This window comes from Gadus macrocephalus, chromosome 16 (assembly GCF_031168955.1).
Source record: "Gadus macrocephalus chromosome 16, ASM3116895v1".
Lineage (NCBI taxonomy): Eukaryota > Metazoa > Chordata > Actinopteri > Gadiformes > Gadidae > Gadus > Gadus macrocephalus.
Genome location: NC_082397.1, coordinates 18,671,478 through 18,692,027, shown reverse-complemented (window position 1 = coordinate 18,692,027; position 20,550 = coordinate 18,671,478). Strand labels below are relative to the sequence as shown.

The 20,550-nt window shown below is 44.4% G+C and overlaps 1 protein-coding gene across 1 annotated transcript; it reads left to right on the top strand.

The window, feature by feature from the left end:
* Nucleotides 1–918: 918 nt before the first annotated feature.
* Nucleotides 919–20,099, top strand: cwf19l2 (CWF19 like cell cycle control factor 2). The gene is made up of 19 exons (XM_060074358.1): nucleotides 919–1,077; nucleotides 1,609–1,719; nucleotides 1,878–2,012; nucleotides 3,041–3,157; nucleotides 3,434–3,553; nucleotides 3,830–3,929; nucleotides 6,641–6,756; nucleotides 7,528–8,158; nucleotides 8,476–8,707; nucleotides 9,728–9,824; nucleotides 10,764–10,865; nucleotides 13,131–13,259; nucleotides 13,500–13,637; nucleotides 15,919–16,131; nucleotides 16,392–16,508; nucleotides 16,949–17,104; nucleotides 17,278–17,358; nucleotides 17,743–17,844; nucleotides 19,762–20,099. The coding sequence occupies exons 1-19, from the start codon at nucleotides 985–987 to the stop codon at nucleotides 19,900–19,902; spliced, it is 2,931 nt and encodes a 976-aa protein (XP_059930341.1). The 5' UTR covers nucleotides 919–984; the 3' UTR covers nucleotides 19,903–20,099.
* Nucleotides 20,100–20,550: the final 451 nt, after the last annotated feature.

Sequence of the window (20,550 nt, the reverse complement as noted above, 5' to 3'; positions counted from 1 at the left end):
TCACATCCTAGCCCAGCCTCCCACATTTGCTGTGGCTGAAATACATTCACCAGGTCATGTTTGGAGCCCACAGTCTGAATCGGGGCGAAAGTGTCACGTTTGAGGGAGGGATGATTTGCTCAGGTTGGATAGGTGGGAAAAGTTGACTGATTTAGCTGAAAGTGTGGTCCAAATTATATTCAATTTATTGTAATTCCAGAAATGGACAAGAGTGCCCTACATTTTTGCAGGTGTAAAAGAAAAACTATCACAATTTATTCTTCTTTGTTTAATCAAGATTTATATCATGAGTATCAATACATTTAAGCATCGACACACATTTACCACAGTATTGTTGGATTACTTATTTTGTACCCTCTCTGACTCATCCTCCCTCACCCCCCTACATAACACCTTTACCCTGAGGGTTTTCTCCCAGACGATTTGAAAGACAATGAATTACAAGAAATTACATGTGGTTACTTCAAACCCACCTAGACCTACAGAGTCAAACATGCTGGGACGATGGCCAGAGACCGCTGAGATCCACCAGCAGACGTTTGGTGGTTGATAATGGTAAATTGTCTTGTGTGTGCGTGCATCCAAGCACACATGACTACACACAATGTAGTCATGTTCCCAAGATGGTCTACAAAAAGCGCATGCTGGATACTTTGCCCGTGCCCTTTTTATTTCATGCAGGCTGTATCCACATGTTATAAATCAACTCACAAAAGTGAAAATAAATGGTTGTCACATTGAGAAGTGTCTACTTTAAATTGGTTAAGAAATGTACGCGTTACATAACAATCCAGAAAACCCGCCGCTCCCCCCTCCCGTTTACTTGCATTTGGTTTACAGGCCAGTCTTTACCTCTCCAATATGGCGGCCACGTTGTCTGTGAGCAGAGACCTTCCTGCAGAAGTCGCAAGTAGTGGTAAATTATTTACGACACCTATGAAAACATATTTACGACACTTATGAAAACACATTTACGACAGCACCATGGCTGCCTTTGGAGCAAGCTTTGAAAGCGAGAATTCAATCGAAGACAGAAAGGAAAATAAAAGAAAAGCTCGTCAAGAAGTGGTTGAAAAGGTCAGTACCGACAATTTCCTCAAGCTTTACCCTAGATTTGGTCAAGTCGGTGTGACAGTTGTTGTCGGCTGAATCATTGTGTTCGTTAAGCAACAACGTACCATAACTTAAACGAATGCTAACGGCTAACAGTGCCAGGAACAACTATTTAATTTCTTCCTTTTTAAAAGTACATTGTTACAATGGTTACTAATCTAGAGTAGTTTAGAATCACTCAAAAAGATTCAACCAAACCAGGCCACCGAGGATACTAATGCAGCATTAAGATTGGTATTCGTGCATGAATGAGTCAATATTTGATTGGAAGTTTGGGTACAGAGCTTGTTTTATATACACCTTGTTGTGCCCCTTGTGCATTTGTGAGATCTTAACATGCATAACGATTTCTTTGTATTTACCCTTTCATTAGCTTAAGTCAATTATACATACATGAATACTCGTTCGGATCTCAAAGGTGAAAGATGACATAATGCGATTTTCAATGCCGTTTATGCCTGTCACAGCTATGTCGTTTGTTTCCTGTATATTCAGGCCAAGCAGTGTTATGAGAGGGAGGAGAAGAAAAAGGAGCTGAAGAAGCTGAGGGGAGAAGACACCTGGATGCTCCCTGAGCTCGACCAACGATTGAAGCAGATAGGACAGGTCAGATGTTGTGTCTGTTTATGTCGTTTGTTTATGTCGTCTATTTAGTTGACGCTATTCACAATAACAAGGCTGATTTAATGGATTATTTTTATATACCTGGTGGCGTAACCGAAATTAACTATAAACACCATTTTTTTTATCTGATCATTTTACAGGAAGACTCTCTCCAGAGCAAGAAGAGGAAGAAAGAGAAAAAGTCTAAAAAGGCCAAGAAGGAGAAGAAGAAGAAGAAGAGAGATAAGAAAGAGAAGAGAGCAGGGACGGGAGATGGCTGCAGTGACAGCTCCGAGGTATGAGCTCCCCATGATGCGATGCATTGTTACTAATGCTTACCAACAGCAGACCATGCAACCAGGTTTTCTCCAATGAAGGCAATGATAAAGTTAATGAGAGAGAAATATTTTTCAAAGAACATTTATAATAATAATAATAATACATTTAATTTAGAGGCGCCTTTCAAGGCACCCAAGGTCACCTTACAGAGCATAAAGTTATCATAAATCGTTTAAAAACAAGACATTGTGGAAAAAAATAACAATAAATAAATAAAACAAACAATACAAAACAAACAAACAATCAAGACAGTGATCAGTTAGACGTTGTGTGCGAGTTTGAACAGGTGAGTTTTGAGTTGTGACTTGAAGGTTGTAATGGTGTCTGACTGTTTTATGTGTGGGGGGAGGGAGTTCCAGAGCCTGGGTGCTGAACAGCTGAATGACCGGGCACCCATTGTAATGAGTCGTGATGTGGGGATACATAGTAGTCCAGCAGAGGTTGAGCGGAGGGAGCGGGAGGGAGTGCATTCTTGGAGGAGGTCACAGAGGTAACTGGGGGCTAGGTTGTGGAGAGCTTTGTAGGTGAGGCGTAGGGTTTTGTATTGGATGCGGTAGTGTACTGGGAGCCAGTGAAGTTGGATGAGTACAGGGGTGATGTGGTCAGATGATTTGGTGCGGGTGATGATCCGGGCGCCTGAGTTCTGAATGATCTGCAGTCTGTTGATGAGTTTGGTGGGGAGTCCGGTGAGGAGGGCGTTGCAGTAGTCTATGCGTGATGTGACAAATGAGTGAACTAGGATTTCAGTGCTGGATTGGGTCAGTGATGGGCGGAGTCTGGCGATGTTGCGGAGGTGGAAGAATGCAGTCCGGCTGATGTTGTGAATATGTGATGTTGTATATATGATATAAATATATCTTAATATATTTATTTCATTTGTTATTTTTTTTTACTTTGAAAACATATTGAAGCCATTCAAGATCTGTTTTTCCATGAAGCAATTATTCACCCTCTTTTTGTATTTTCTAATCTCTCTGAATCTAAGGACTCAGAGGAGGAGTGGGTGGAGGCCCAGCCCCAGCCAGAAACGGTTAAAGGCTGGAAGATTCCGGCAGAGGCCAAGGCTGCAGAGAGCAGCCGTAGTCCAGCCCAGGATGCCAAGGTAACGCACTCTTATCCTTACTGCAGATACGTACACAAAGAAGTCCAGTTTTAACTGTCACAATTTTTACAATAGTGGATACCTCAGTGTCATGAAAGATGTTCCCAAAAGATGGACGTTCCCCCGTAGTTCATATTAGCTAAGCAGGTAGCAGATGTATTGCTACTTTGGGTTTGAGATGAACGGAAAGAATGCCCAAGAAGAAGAATGACTAAGTGATGTCATTGTAACCCTTCCTGCTGGTCTGCCCGGTCTGTCCATTGCTTCTCTCTACAGCGAGACGAGTGGATGACCTTTGACTTTCTGGCAATGAAAACCACATCGACAACAGAGAGGCGAGCTGAAAAAGACCGGCTGAAAGGGGAGGAGAAGTCCAAAGCCGAGGCTATCGAACAGGTGGGTGTGGATGTGTGTGCAACCATATCTATTGCACATAATGGTTAGCCCCTTGCATGGGTGGAGTAAATAATGTAGTTCTTGTCTGTATATTATTTGCACAGTATCCTATTTGTTTTTTGACCCAATAGGGATCTATAGCTCCAAAGGTACAACGTGTACATTTAATGCATATTTGTGCTTTTTATGTTCAAGAGTCAATTGTGCATCACCATCATCTATTTTGTGGGCAAAGCTTGCATAGAATAGCTGAAACAAGGTTCATGTTGTCTCCAGGCGGGTCTGCACAAGCTGGAGCTAAACCCGTTTTGGAAGGACGGAGGAAGCGGTCTGCCCCCAGAGAAGAACGCTGTTGCGGTTGCTGAGGCCAAAAGAGGTAGTAGTAGCAATCCATTCAGCAGCATTTTACACATTATTCTCAAAGACGAAACTGAAAACTTTGCAGAGATCCCAATGTACATTAAAGGACAAATCCGGTGTAAAATGGATCTGGGATATGTTTAGTATGATAACGAGTTGGAATGTTCCTTTGGGAGCAAAAAAGCGTGTATAGACGCATTCTTAAGTTGGCTGTTTTTAGACGATTCTACCAAAACGCTATAAACTTGGAACTATGGGGGCATGTTTTATGGTAAAAGCTAAATCGTTATTTTAAACCACTTCAAAGGCTAGAAGTAGCCCGACTCTTCTTTGGTAGTATAATAAGGGTCTTAACATATAAAACAAGGTATTGATAACTTTGTAAGTGTAAAGATTGTTTATTAAAAAGGACATTTTATACACACAATACCATCAGTAGTTCACCCGTCGACACCATCTTGTTGCATTGAAAATGGGATCTGCTTTTTGAAACTGGGCAAGTTTCGAAACATCAGATGTTAATTAAACAACGCTACGTGTGGGGTGAGTACCAAACATCATCTCATGGTACTCACCTGAGTAACTCTAAAAAAAGTTACGTGCACCCTTTCACATATTTTTTTTCTGTGCACCTGCATCTTTTCTCAATTGCTAGAGGCCATGAAGCCAATGAAAAGGCCATATGCGGCTGTCTTGAGAAAAAATGCTCAACGAGTTCTGAAAATAGCCGAACTCGTTACCCTTGACCAATACAATGGAGGAGAGATTGTTTTGGCCGTGTCCATCTCTCCAGACCGGCCTAATGGGTCAGACTGTAACATAACATAACAGAGAGGAAAAAACAGTCCAACAAATATAGGGAATAATAAAGAAAGGGGTATTTATATAATAATGAGCCTGTTTCAGTGTCTTTGTCTTATAGGTTGTCTTCTATTCAAATGCTCTGGTGATCTGATAACACTCTGAAAATACAGCTGTGAAAACTCCAAGACTGATGCAAGGCTATTCATATCAGTTAATCAAAAGCACATTAGATGCTCAGGGATGCACAACCAAATATTAAAGGTCCCGTGGCATGGAAATCTCACTTTATGAGGTTTTCTAACGTTAATATGAGTTCCCCTAGCCTGCCTATCGTCCCCCATGGCTAAAACTTGCGTTCGGTGGTAAACGAACACAAGGTATCCTGCTTGTCTTTGAAAAATGGAAGCTCAGGCGTGCTGATTTGGACTGTGGCTGTGGTGTCAAGTGGCCACTGGGCCCAGCTACCACTAGGGGGTGCCCGCGTCACCCCCTAGTGGCCTCCTTTTTTCTTGGCTCATGATAGGCCTCTGATCTTTGTAAGCCCCAAACAAAAAAATCACATTGTCTTGGGCCTACGCCAATCGGGGGGCCTATCATGAGCCAATTATTATTAAAAAAAAAAGATAAAGAAAATAAATAAAAGAAAACACATTTACATGTGCAGCTCAAGATAGACCCCCTGATCGTCGTAGGCCCGGGGGCTTCAGCCCAGGTAAGCCCGTGCATTAAGGCGGCCGTGGTGATAATATGTATTATATGATATAGATATCTAGGTATTAAATTATATTATTAAGATATAGAGCTCCAGGACTCCCGCCTGAGCACCAGGAGTGTTGTAGAATATTTACAGAACACGGCTAAAGGCTGTGTGCGCCTCGCCATTGCAATTCATCCACTGTAAACAGAGCGCATGGTAACGTGGCCGCAAGCTGCTCAGGGCCACACCCCCACCCTCCTCCTTGACCCGCCTCTCTCCTACTCATTTGCCTTAAAGCTACAGACACCAAAGCGGCGCATTTGGGGAAAGCTCAAAGTGCGACTGGCTCGTAGTGGCTGTAATTCTGGACCACTGAATTTCAGGAACGTTTCGGGAACGTCTTCAAATACTGTGTTAGGGGCCCACTAATATCTATATTAAAGCATCAATAAAGTAGCATGCCATGGGACCTTTAAAATTGTCTGCACCCCAGCAGCCATTTTGGCTGTGGCTGTTGCTTAGCAACTGTTGATTGTCCATTAATCCGGATTTTAATTATAATTATATCCTAATCCAACATTTTGGCTTGTTGTGGATAAAATCTCTGTGATTTATACTTGGGCCCGTTGTTTGCTTGACTATTTACCTATTGAGCGTGCAAGAAAAACCTGATCAAACATGGTCACTGGTTAATGCCAGGTGTAGCAAATGTAATTGATGTCAGATGCTGCGTGTCTGGGAACAATATATATGCATCACCTCTACCTCGCTTTTATAGATTGGGTTGTTTCCAGCTTGATAACATGATCTATCTGTTTAATCAGATATTGAATTGAGATAGACTCCCCACATCAGCACAAATCATTGGGATCTTTCTGGAATATGCCATCGGTGTGTGTCCCCCGAGAGAGGAAGGCTGGGTGGTGTTCTTCCCCATTTAAGTTTGTCAAGAGACTCGCCCCCTGATTCCCGATTTATATTTATTGCTGAGATTTTCCCGCTTTTACTTGAGCGTATTCTGTTCTGTTGGTTGTTTAGTGCATTTTTGTTGTTGATTATTGACATATTGATGTGTAAAAGGCATAATGATTACGACCACGCTATGCATCACGATTATATATTCGGGCATATGTGTGTTCTAGCAATAACATCAAGGATAATGTTAATACTTTTCTATTAATGAAACTGTGTGCATGCCTTAATTCAAGTGTTCCCTCTCCTCCTAGTGTCTGCAGTCAACGATGGCGGTCTGAGCTGGTTGAAGAAGAGCTACCAGAGGATGAGGGAGCAGGCAGAGAGAGATAATTGCAGCCTGAACGAAATAGTGGCCCAGAGATACGGGGTGAGGCACACAGGCACGCACACACAAAGCTGAAGCTGGTTGGCAATATGGCAGTTTCCCATTTCTTTACACAGGCCTTTGCGTTTTTATTGAACACGGCAAGATCCTTTGTGCTGCACTGGTTGGGTAGTAGGGGGCAGACAAGGCATTGCTGCATTGTATGGTCCTCTTCTCCACATTCCCAGGTGGTTTGGCCAGAGCGGTTCCTAACCCTACTTGTGTCAAGAACTTACCCTTCAATCAAAATGACTAAATCAGGTTTACTGTTTGCCTAGGATTTTTTTTAAAATCAAACATTTGCATACACATATGCATAGATCTCTGAGTATTTTTTTTGACATCCACTTGGACGGGCTTTGCCAAATTCTGACGGAATTGTTGGCTCTAATGGCTGTGTGTTCTTCCAATGTCTCCTTCATCCTGTCTATCTCTCTGACACACACATGAACGCACATGCACCAGCACAGTTATTTTTCAAGGGCTCTACTGAATGCTGTGACTGTCATTTCACTGCTGTGCTCTCACAACACTGCTGACAGTGCAGTGAGGTACTTAAAAGATATGGTGTACCTTGTCTGTGGGTTATCTGTGAAACATCCTTCGGAAACTTTTGACAGCTTTACCTATTTTTCTCTGCGAAACCTCTCGCAGGATTATTTTGTGCAGCTTCTAATGATCAGCAAGAGCCCATCTGTATTTGCGTTTCAACGACCCGTTCATTTTGATATTAATGTTAATAAATGAATAAACTGTTGTTTCTTCTCCTCATAGTCCATGGAGGAGTTCCAGAAGCGTCTGGCAGAGGCGGAAGAAGCGGCCTATGGGGCACCGAGGAGAGGGGGGAACAGGGGCATGGGGAGGGGGAACTGGAGGAGAGGAGACAGGGACAGCTGGAGGAGGGGAGAGGGGGACACGGCCGACAGAGAGGGCTGGGGACGAAATGAGAGGGAGCGAGACACATCTCCTCGAGATGGCGGCAGGCGTTGGGAGAGAAGTGGCGAGCCGAGGGAACAGGGGAGCGAGCGGGAGAGAGGCCCGGGTGAAGGCCGCTACAGAGAGAGGGACCGCAGTAGGGACCGGAACAGAGGAGAGGATGACCGGGACGGGGAGCGAAAACGCAGGAGCATGGACCGAGACGAGGAACGGCCCAGAGAGCGGGAGAGGGCCAATAACAGACGTACAGACCAGGACAGAGAGGGAGACGGAGACAGGGAGAGATACAGAGACGGGCCCAGGGAGAGGGATGGAGGCCGGTCTGGGGGTTCTGACAGAGCCCCGCGCGACGATCGTCCGTCCTGCCGAGAAGACTCCTCCCCTGGACGCGGCCGGCACACCCCTCCCCTGTCCCTGGGGTCGTTGAAAGGCCGCTTCCTCAAGCCCTCAGAAGATGAGGACGGTGGAGGTGGGTCAAGTTTGGTATATTTTATGTTTGATTGCAAAAACATACACGTTTTTTTAAGAACTATTGTTCAAAGGGGCATGTTTTATATATATTATAAACACGATAATCCGCCCCCCTTCCGCATTAACGCTTGATAGGCTTTGTGAGTGAACATATCAGAATTGGCACGCATGGCAGCGCCATCCATTGTGACCCAATGGGGACCCGTTATATAGAACACGGGAGTACGACGGATGTCAAATCGTGGCTTGTCTAGTGTGCAACACGCTCTACGGTGAAAGTTTGCTGTAACAGAGTGGATCCCTTTCCATGTTCAGTTCGCAGGTCAGCACCAGATCCTGCTCGTCTCTCCAAGGCCTTCCTGAAGCCCAGCTCCGACGACGAGGACTCCCCGAAGACGGTGCGTCAGCACCACGGTGTTCCCCCCTCGAGGAGGGAGAGCGGCCCGGCCCAGGGAACCGACAGACCAACAGCACCACATCACGGGGATAGGGTGGTTACTGAAGCGACGGCTCCCCATGGGAACAAGGCAGCAGTCACATCCTCAAGGTCAGTGACAAGGCTCAATTAAGCGAGCCTTAACGGCTAAATGAGTTTTAGTTTTCTCTCGAACCAATTGCCTTAGTCATTCTCCATTCCCATTGTGCCTAAGAGTATACACCTCGAACAAGTTCCTCACTCACTCACTCACACTCTGTGTGTGCCCTTTCCTGTTCTTTTTTTTTTGGGTGCATCCCTAGTGTGTTCCTAATAGAGCCCCAGTGTCACGGGCCATGGTCGCTCTCTGTTCGGAGAGAATATCGGGCTGGAAGCTGTTAAATCCTATTCCCTCTGTTCAGTAAACATCAATACAACCCCCTCCCCTAACCCGCGCGCCTCCCTCGCAGTGGTCGTCAGATAACCGAACATCATAAGATCATACATTCCCCAATTGTTGTTTTTATTGTCGGTGGCTGTATTCATCCATAAGTGCATCAGGCTGGTGTCTCTACCGCTGTCTCCCTGCTGTGACCGTGGTAGCCCCGGGTGCCGCCAGACTCTTTTCTTGATGCACCTCATTAGGCTAAGTTGTTTAGGTAACCCGGCGTCTGAAGGCCCGGCAGCATGGAGAGCCAATGGTGAGTGAGGCCATTAGGAGTGTAATAGGCCAGAACAATGCCTCTCCCCCCACCCTCGGTTCAGGTGCTCCCCATGCAGGGCTTTATGCAGGGAGTTGGGAACGTCTAAAGTTAATGGGAACCCTAGCAAATAATAGAAGGAGAACTTCAGCATCAAACCACCCCACTGTTATAATTGACGAAGTGGTTGTCTGCAAATATGTGGGTGTGCTTTAATAGAGAGGAAAGTTTCCGTCCACCTCTGTCCCCCGGACAGATACGAGGAGATGGACACGCCACACAGCAGCACCGTCTCTTAGAAAACAAAGAATGATGTGGTGGATGCTTCTGATTGGCTCGACTTAATGCCATGGCGTGTCCTCTGTCATACAAGATTAAGTCTGAACATTGGTCGTTACAAAATCGAACAGCTAAGGTTGGATATTTACAACGCAAATACATTTTTCTATAGTGAGGAGAGTGAAGAAGAGGAGCTTCCACTGCTCACAGATGAGGAGATGAACAAGCTGGGAGCCAAGCTGGTGAAGGCAGAGATCATGGGGAACACGGTGAGTTGGTCCTTTTCCGTCCAACATTGAAACTCATAGGATACTGTTGACAAAATGGGAGCTGTATGTTTCATGCTATCTCTATCTCACGGAGTTTAGCTGAAAACAAGTCAGTCACTCTTACAATTCTGGCTTCAGGAAGTTGACTAAGAATCATTTTAGGATAAATCACCTTCTCTTATGATAACATTTAGTCACTCTAAAATGTCAATTTTCAGTCACATTTTTGTGAATAATAATGGCTATAAATGAGACCGTAAATGAGCCAGTAAGTAAATGTCTCTTGAATGGCCACAGTGTCCTTTCTAATGTCTCCCTCTATCTTTCTTTTGAAAACTCCTATTAGTCATCATTAGAAGAGAAGGAGGCTAAGAACGATATCAACTTTTGCTTTTAGGAGAAGTGTCTCCAGTGGATGGATGTTGGTCTAATCATTTGTTATCCATCCATAGACGCCACCACCTATCACTCTTCCTGGTTTTAACTGTCAAGGCAACAATGACTATGGGGATCTTTTAGTGAATCATATGCTATCTTTTAGGATTATTTTTTTTACCAATTTCCGTATTTCTGAAACGCGTGTTTAAGTTGAACATCATTCAAAAGCTTTTCCCAATAAATGTCAGGCCATGCCATTCATACTACAATCAAGGCATTTTACTAATAATTGCCTTAAATAACAATCATTATTTGTGTTGAACATTTTAGGGGGCATGCTTTGTACATAAGGCTGTTTTTCCATGTTTTTTTGCACCAAGGGTGACTTTAGTTGTATGAGTGAATGGTAACCGTGCGGGTTCATCAGTGTAAATGTATTTCCTTCCTTTTGTGCGCAGAATGCCATTCTGTTTAGGACGCACAGGACGGTGATCTTTAGTAAGAGGAGTGTTTTTATTTGAGCATGTGTGTAATGGATGTTTTTATGTTGGTGTCCTCAAGGCCCTGGTAGACAAGCTCAAATCCCAGATGGAGCTCGCTCGTAAAGCCAAAGAAAACCACGCAACCAGACTGCAACAGGCGAACGCCGCCAGAGCAAGCCAGGTAAACAGACTGCATGAAGATAAATGAGGGCTACGACACATACTCCCCTTTCTTTATCAATCCGGAGGTCATTTAAATGTCATCAGAGTTGATGGAAGAATGTAACTCCAAGAGGACATATTTGGTTGGTGGGATAGCCACGACGAGGGCCTCTGCATCTGATTTATCCAAACCTAATAATGGACCCTCACTCTTTGATGTATATCAAGATGAGTGTGAACATCAACAAATGGAGATAACCTTTCCAGACCCAGTTCATGTACAATGTCAAACTACACACATGTTTAGCCCCACACGGTTAAGGGGGTAGACAGACACACTCTTGCTCTCGCTCTCTCTCTCTCTTAGAAGTCTGTCTCTCCATTCCTCTTATCTGAGCCATAATCCAAACACATGCGGCCCTAAATCTACTTTATTACGCATGGAGACATCCTGAGGGCATCCATCTCTCTCTCCAGACACTCGCCTTAAAATTCATCTAAATAGCTTCTGCTACGTCCTGCTCTGTTTTTCAAAACTTAGTTTTTATCCTATGACACGACGTACGGGAGTGTCTCCACAGAGTCTGACCTCCAGGAGAACTGAATGGGAAACAAATGTCTAAATCAGCGCTTGTCTCCCATAGAGCCACTCAGAGGGTGGGTGAGGTTGTGTGTTTGTGTGAACACGTGCGTGAATGTTATTGGGTAAAAGGGGGCAGTGGGGAGATGGGAGTCACGGGACGGGGTGGATCAGAGGGAGATCTGTGTGCCAATAGCGCAGTAGTAAACAGCCAGAGATCCACGTTGGACTGTGACAACTCTTCCCACTGCAGCGTTTTCCCCCTGATGCCTTTTGAATTTCATTGATGGGGATCAATAAAGTATACATCCATCGATCTACTTGGTTATCTTTTTATGGCTTCACACATGCACGCGGAAGTGGCAGCCCATCACCGACCAGCGCGCTGTCGTTTGCCGGCAGCTTGACGCCTCCATTATAGCCATCCGTGTTCTTTTCGCCGTGACGCGCAATGCGTGAAGTGCGCAGATCGGCCAAGCTCCGCTGTTGCGTTACTGCGATATTCTCCAACACACAAAACACAACGCAATCTGCCGCAATGCTGAGCCAGAACATTTGGACAGTCTTTCGTTCTGTAGTTATTGTAATCTCATTCGGTACTTGAATGCTAATTATTAGTATTGAGTATAAATAGGTAAAATACCCATGTCAGAAATAATCATACTCAATTTAATAATCGGACGGATTTAAACAAAATCTGTTTTAATCCCTTCCCCATTTAGTTTATCAAAGAAAAATTGGCTATACCATTCCATTATTTATTTTTTACAAAGAAGGGAGTTGGCATATATAGCATTCAGTTGGTTTAGGATTGTTTTTGTATTAATGCTTTTAAATTGATGGTCTTGTGAAAAAGCTTCAAGGACCTTTTGATTATTAAACATAAATGCACACATGAGGAGGTCTTGCAAAATTAATATTGGCTTTTATGAATAGTTGCGTAAATACAAATGTTCAGTAAGCTAGGGACCAGGATAAGTCAATTGCTGAGGTATATCTTCGATTTCTGTCAAGCGGGACTATAACGGATATTGGCCTTACTGTACACAGCCCATCATACTCGTGCATTGCCCCCCCCCTCCACATACATTAATTATTTAAAATATGTATGAATAAATATTACAGCCAGACTATAACACTCTTAGTCTGGCTGTTAAGGCAGACCATTTTATATACATTGGTTATATTAATGATGTCCCCTCCAGAAAATTATCTTGGAATAATTCCATGTTTGTGTTCCCCCCTTAATTTGTATTGTCCCCATCCCATTGTCCCCATCCCATTAAGGCCACTCTGGTTTTAAGAATGCAAATTGTGTGCTTCGTTGTCGTGGCTGTGGTAGGGGCTTGACTTCTGTTACGGTGCCAGCGTGTTGGTCTTAAAACCTGGTACCGATGGGTTCCCAATGAGCTGGTTCAGAGCAGACGGAGAGGAGATTCTGTTTTGTCTGTCAGCCAATGTTTCTCCACTGCTCCTGGTCTGTTATTATCTCTCGCTCTCGCCCACTGTTTTCTTTTATCTGGCCATTTCCCTCAACCCACTTTTCTCTCTGTTCTGCCTCTGGAGACCAAGGTTGACCTGAGAACCAAAGCAATCCATTTGATACGTCCAATTGTGCTCAAGCTCTCTGCCAGACTGTCGGCAACCAAGAGTGAACCCAGCAATGTGTGTGTTTGTGTTTGTGTCTGTGTGTCTGGGTCTCAGCCTCCAGGGCGATCCGAGGAAGACAAGGAAGTGCTGCTGTTCAGGACGGACCACTCGGGCCGGGCCTGGCCGGTCAACGCCCCGTCCGAACCCCAGGAGCCGCACGGAGGACGCAGGAAGAGAAAGCCGGTACGGGAGGGGAGGGGAGGGGAGAGAAGGAGCACAGGAGGTTTTATTTTTAGAGGACAGAAATTGGTGCTCCTTGAGTGTCCTACTATCCTTATTACAGTTACAACCAATACCAATCCTTAGGATTCACAATGGAAGATTAACAAAGGGCAGTGTGAGGGAGAAGGGTGTTTATGATTGTCCAGACTGTCGGCTGTGTTTCCTTCCCCATCCCCTGATGGTCTGTCTGTCCGTCCCCAGATTGAGACTCACGTTGACGGCGAGCGCGTGCGCTACTTCCAGGATGATGACAGTATGGGTCTGCAGGAGATGGTCCGCAGGGAGAAGATGAGCACGCCACAGGACCAGAATGCACTCTACTCGCGCATGGCTGGCAAGGTGAGAGTTGGGCCCGCAATGTCACAGACTCCGATAGGAATATGTCAACCGAGTTGGACATGCATCTGAGGTGATGGTTGATGGGGTTATAAAGTGCCTTGTGCATTGCGATCGTGATGATGTATTCATTTTACTGTGTGTGTGGGTGTATGTGTGCGTGTGTCCCCCAAATACAGACATTTGGTCGTCCCACTTTATACGTTTCCTCTGTCTTTTACTTTCTGTTTCTACTGCTCCCTCTCTGTGACTGTCTCATATAGTCATGGTTCATATGGTTGCAGTGACGCAGATGGGCATAACATAGTGTGTGTGCGCATGCCTGCTCTGCAGAGGGCTCATGTTGATTTTAAAATCAAATTCATTAACATGACGTTTCTTTCATGTTCTTTCATGTGCAAGCTCTTTTTTGGCCATACGCGCGCACACACAACCAGGGACTCACCTACAATCAGGGATACTAAAAATATATCTGCAGTTACCATGGCAGGGCGTCTATAAATATCAACACCAATCATGGCTATAGATTTATGCTCTGGTCTGTAGGGACAATTGCATTGTCTCTACAGTGTGTCAATTGTACCATCTTTCCAGAACACTCTGGCATTCCTCAAATCATTGTGCCTTACTTGAAGAATGATACATTAGTTAGTTGTGAACCCATAACTAACTAACTATTCCACATAAAATGTACATTTAAGGCATTTAGCAGACGCTTTAATCCAAAGTGACTTGCAATAAGTAGATTTGACAGAAGAAGGAGAACAATATATTGCTGTCGGTATAGTAAGGATGATAGAACGAAATGCCAAGCACTAACTATTGCTAGGTTAACCCATTCCCTATATACAACAAAACTGGCTAGCATAAAATGCTACACAACTAAGTACTATTTTTAAGTGCCACAAATTTATTTACAAATGACTAAATCACTTGCTGTTGCTGACTAGGAGGGGGTAATACACACGATGCTTTACATTGGGGGCATTTCTAATTTTCTGTGAGAATGGTTTGTGAGCGATGCGAGGGGGAGTTATTGCGTGCTCGATATGAGCACACTAGTAGCTAATCTCACAAGACCTCGAGAGTGTGCACATTTCCAAAGTGGACCTCGATGTTAAAACAACTACATTAAAATGACCAATAGGACTACCTAACCAAAACAATTGGGCTAGTTTGGGTACCAGAACTGTGCTATATAGTATCATATGAGATATATCGACACCTTTTTCAAAAGCATAATACTGTAGCTTGCTAGCCAGGATTGACAAATGATGTCTGTTATATGCTTACAATAACCAGTTGGTTCCCAACCTATATGTGGGATACTCATAAATGATATATGGTATATGTGCTCATGTCTACATGGTGTATATGTGTAGCTGATAACGATAGTCAGGTTTAGGTTACAGACCTGATAATACAGATAGTGTGGCATCACACACACACACACACACACACACACACACACACACACACACACACACACACACACACACACACACACACACACACACACACACACACACACACACAATGCACTTTTATTAATCCCAGAGTGTCATAGCAGATGTACTTTAAAATAAGACCTCAAAAGATATGCCGAAAAAACGAATGTGTGTGCGTGCGTCCTTGCATATACACCCACACTCTTGCTAATTAATCTCACTAACACTCTCTCACTCTTTCACAGACCAGCACTACAGCCATGCTTGCGTCATTCTTTCAATTTCTCTCACTCTTACTCATACACAGATTCTGACCCGTTTTTCGGTTGCCATGGCGATGGACAGTAGAATCATTGCAGAGCTTATGTGCACACACACACACCATCCCCCCACACACTCTGGACATGGTATGGAAGAGGCACTAAATGTTAGGATGACGTCATCATTTGCATGCGTTATCTCTGAACCCAGGCTACATTTACCCAAAGATAAGACAAATAAACGCCAAAACTATGAAGTGAGAATATCAATTCAAGTTTAAAAATCATTGTACATTCATGTGCCATTCAATGCATTTACTGCTTGATTGGACTCAAAGAAAGAAAAACAAACACTGAGTAGTACTGGAATCGCTTAGCTTGTAATGAAATGCTCTGTATCAGGCGTCCAATCAAATACATGGCACATGTATACATACAACACACACCAGCTCTCTGTCTCTCTGTATCGATGCGTTTGCGTCACAACCTTTCCAAACTCCTCTATGCACCCACCCGCCTTCATTGCTGTCAACTCTACCTAATCCCCCACATCCGCTCCCCCCCCCCTCCTCCCAGATGATGGGCAAGGCGGACGGCGACAACTACACGCTGGACGACATGTTTGTGTCGAGCGCGGCGCAGCGGGAGGGAGAGGGCCGGGACGAGGAGCGCATGAGGAGCCAGGCGGTGGCGGAGAGCCGGCGGCTGGCCGCCTCCATGGACCAGTGCCCGCGCTGCTTCAACAGCCAGGAGCTGCAGAAGCACCTCATCGTGGCCATCGGGGCCAAGGTACTGCCGCTGCTGTCGTCGGTCCCACACGGGCTGACCGGCTGGGCAGTAAGAATTGAAACGGGGATAAACGTTAAATGAAGGATTTTACAGAATTGATTACCAATGTTTAGATGTCTGCATACATCCTGCAGCCATCGATAAATACATGTGTATTCAAAGATAATAAAATATATTTGAAAGTCATGGTGGGCAGGGTATTTCTAGAGACACGCATGTCCCCGAGAAGCCCTTGAACATGTTTGTCTTTGTGTGTCCAGTCGTATTTGAGCCTTCCAGCAGGAGTGTCGATGACCGAGGGCCACTGTCTCATCTCACCCCTCCAACATCACTGCTCCGCCACGGGATTGGACGAGGACATCTGGTCAGAGATGCAGGTCAGCCAATCTGCGTTTTTCCTTGTTGTTTTCAGGCGCCCCTGCTCAGGGCGCCAGACATGGCATGGCCGTCGGCGACGTATGATAAGAAGTAAAGTAATCAGGATCTAAGAAAGGATCTCGTGGATCGGGCAACACACAAAACAGAGAAAGGCTTCTTTTTTTTTACTGAACAATACATTACATAACGTTACATTTCACTGACCAGTACATTTAAATCTGTCGCCTTAATGTTTCCCATGTTGAAATCGACGTGTCTCAATGTTTCCCACGAACTGGTACTTTATCAAGTTAGTGGTTTAAAGCGTTCCTTACAGATAACAAATGAGCTAACATGCAACATGCTGTGATCCATTTACGTCCCCCAACCTGTTTAGTTCCTTAACCAAAACAGACCAGTTCATTCCAGCTGCGGGGGTGTCCCTCTCCTCTGTCCTCAGCTGTTTCGCCGTTCTTTGGTGCGCATGTTTGAGTCCCAGGACCAGGACTGCGTCTTCATGGAGACGCACATGAACCCGCGCAGACGGCAGCACATGGTTCTGGAGTGCGTACCTCTACCCCGAGAACTGGGAGACATGGCTCCTATATACTATAAGGTGTGTGTCCGTCTGTGCATTGTCAGCCCGTTTGTACAATGTAATGAACCCTTGATGAACCCTTGATGTGGAAGGCCCCGCAGGGTCCATGCTCAAGTTGGAGATACAGAACAGTGAGGGGATCTAACGTACTTGAATAACTTCTGCGTCTGTGGCCCGTGTGTTTCTTCCAGAAAGCCATCATGGATTGTGACGAGGAGTGGGCCATGAACAAGAAAGTGGTCAACCTCTCGTCGAAGGATATCCGGCAGGCGGTACGTAAAGCATGGTGCTCATGGTCCCCCATGCCTCTGGATCTTCCCGTTGTTGATTTTTTATGTTTGTTTCTATTAAGAGTATCCGGCCTTGAGAGGCAGCTAATCTTCCTGGGGTCCAAGACGATATTACATGTTTCACAACCAGTAATTTTTCAACGATAACAAACTGAACACTATATATATCGACCCAATATTGAAATTTACAAATGTATCTAGACAACACAGGTGTGTTTAAACCGATATAGAAAATGAGACCGGTCTCCCAACGGTTTTCTTTGTGTTCCTTCTTATTTTGTTGATCTAACTGAAGATGGAGGCTGTATAAGTGGTTTTGGAGGGATTTTGAGGTGGCATTCTAACAGGATTTGTCTCGGTCTTCAGGTTCCCAGGGGCCTGCCCTACTTCGCCGTGGACTTTGGACTGCAGGGCGGCTTCGCTCATGTGATTGAGAACGAGCAGAAGTTCCCTCACTACTTTGGCAAGGTCAGTAATGGACATCGAACAAACAGCCATTGAGTTAAACATAGTATATCTATGATGCTGCCTGTATTCTAAAGTCAACAGAGTTATCACTTTTCAGTCTAACCCTTTTTGATAGCTGTTGATTTGGTCTATCAACAGACCCTAAAATATGAAAATGCACATAGATGTATACAACGCATGAGTGGAAAAATGGAAACTGAAAACAGCAAATAAATCTCATTTGGTAACCGGTCTCCTAGTATAGTACAGAAAATTCCTTCAGTATGGGTGAGCTAAAATGACTAAATAAAGGCGATACGATCATGTTTTTATTAGTACTGCGGGGGTCTCTTAGTCTGAGCATACAGGCTCAAATCTGGGGGGAACGAGATGTTCCGCTTTCTTTCGCTTAATATTTGTTTCAACCCGTCATGTTACTGGAGGTCGAGGATCTGTAAGCATTAGGGCTGTAATGATATACGTATCGAAACCGAAATCGCGACACTCAAGGCCCCGAACCTGTCTCGCGGTGTGAGAAGGCAGAAGCGCGACACTCCCTTTCTAACTCCCATTATCCTTCCAGTCCAGATCCAGCCACGTGATATGATGAGCTGTTAGTGCCAGGGTTTCCCGTGTCCGGTCATAGAAAAATGTAACGTCAGACAAAATTGTATCTCTCCGGGTCAAATGGTCTGATTGAAATTTGCTAATAATATGTCTAAATAATAGTCTGCTGACACCACTCCTCTTTTCGATGCCGTAAGTCTGCGACGAGATGCCCTCTCTGTGATGACAGCTCTCCGTGGCTACGGAGGATCGCATTTCTCCACAGCCGTCGAAGTCCTCATGCGATATGAACAACTTTTGTCCAGAGTGGGCCAAGCGCGCAATATTAGCCTGGGTGATCCCTGTCTCTACTGTTTTGTGTGCTTTGACCGGCAGTTGGTCTGATTATAGGTCGGAATGAAGAGGCCACCGATAATTGACAGGATGGGTACTTTATTCTACCGGACTCGTTAGTTTCTTCACTAGACACACACACATACACACGCTACTGCTCGCTCTCCTCGCTCATCCGCTGACGTCACTCACACACACACACGCACACTGCCATTCTCACGCACGCATACGCTACTCGCAACACTATGCCTCGTTATTGCGAATCAGACGTTCATTTTTTTTCCCCATCTATTTGAAAGTTAGGCTATTAAACATTTCTCATTCTGTGCAGCCTGATTATGTCATTATTTAAGCTACATATCCTAATAAGAAGCGATAAAAGGATATTTGACGAAAAACGAAACCTCTGCAGGTCACTTTGACCGGCACTGTTTTTTCTAGCGCCGGGAACTCGGGTTAGTGCTACCAAACTATTCAAATTACTATTATTTATTTGACATTAATATTTCCAAATACGTAAGCCTACGGCTACCTGCAAGCATCCTCCAACTGCAATCTTTGGTTATTTATTTATTAATTTTTCTATACTTAAATAGTAATCTTTCTGTTCAAATCTGTTCAGTGTTCCAATTTATTTGTTTTGTGTTTAAATAAAATGCTTTTTAAATTCCAAAAAAATTGTGGGAGGTATCGAACCGTGGGTCAAAAATCATGACACAAACCGAATCGTGAGTTGGTGTATCGTTACAGCCCTAGTAAGCATGTAATGAACACAAACTCTTCAAACTCTACCAATGTGTCTGTAACATTTTCAAATCAAAGCTCCGGACCGGCCAGTGTGGACGTACACTTGAACAGTTTTTGATATCCAGGCCAGGCTCTGTGCCGTCTTACTCAAGTTGTTCTGCCATAACATATCATTGTGTCTGTCAATGCTAAAATATAATGCATTTTGTTCCCCCTATGTTCTATTTATCTCCCTCTCCCTCTCCCTCTCTCCCCCTTTCTCCCTCTCTCCCCCTTTCTCCCATTAACCAGGAGGTGGTGGGTGGCATGATGGATCTGGAGCCGCGCCGCTGGCGTAAACCAATCAGGGAGAACTTTGACGATCAGAGGAAGAAAGTCCTGCAGTTCGCTCAGTGGTGGAAACCGTATGACTGTACCAAGACTGACGGCTAGCTGAATGCACACACACATGCATGGTGTACTTGGTGTAGTACTTAGGTAACAAGTATGTTCCAAAATTCCAAGAAGAAAGGTTTTGTGACAAACGCACTCAAGCCAATAAACATACACATTCAGTCTTTTAAAATGATGTGAATGGGATGAAGGTATTTTAATATGCTAGGTGTTTTAAATAAAAGGATTTTGATCAATGTGTCGGATCCTTGTACACAACAACTCAATGCTATGCAGAAAGTATATGTTTAGAATAAACACTATTAGTATTGGATTTAAGTTGGATAATGTAAAGTCACATCAGACATTTACATTTAGGGCATTTAGCAGACGCTTTTATCCAAAGCGACTTACAATAAGTACATTTGTCATAAGAAGTGCATCAATATATCGCTGTCGGTACAGAAAGGATGTTCATCGAACCAAGTGCAAGTACAACAATCGCTAGGCATACCAATTCCCTGTGTTACAGCAATGATAGCAGCTACTGCAGTTGCTACACAGTTAAGGACTATAATACAACACAACAAAATACAGTGTACAATGGTGGCCAGAATATGAATATATGAAATATGAATATTTCACTTCAGAGCAGTCATGTCATTCAAACATGGGAGGCGTAGCAATATATATTTCTAATCAGAACTA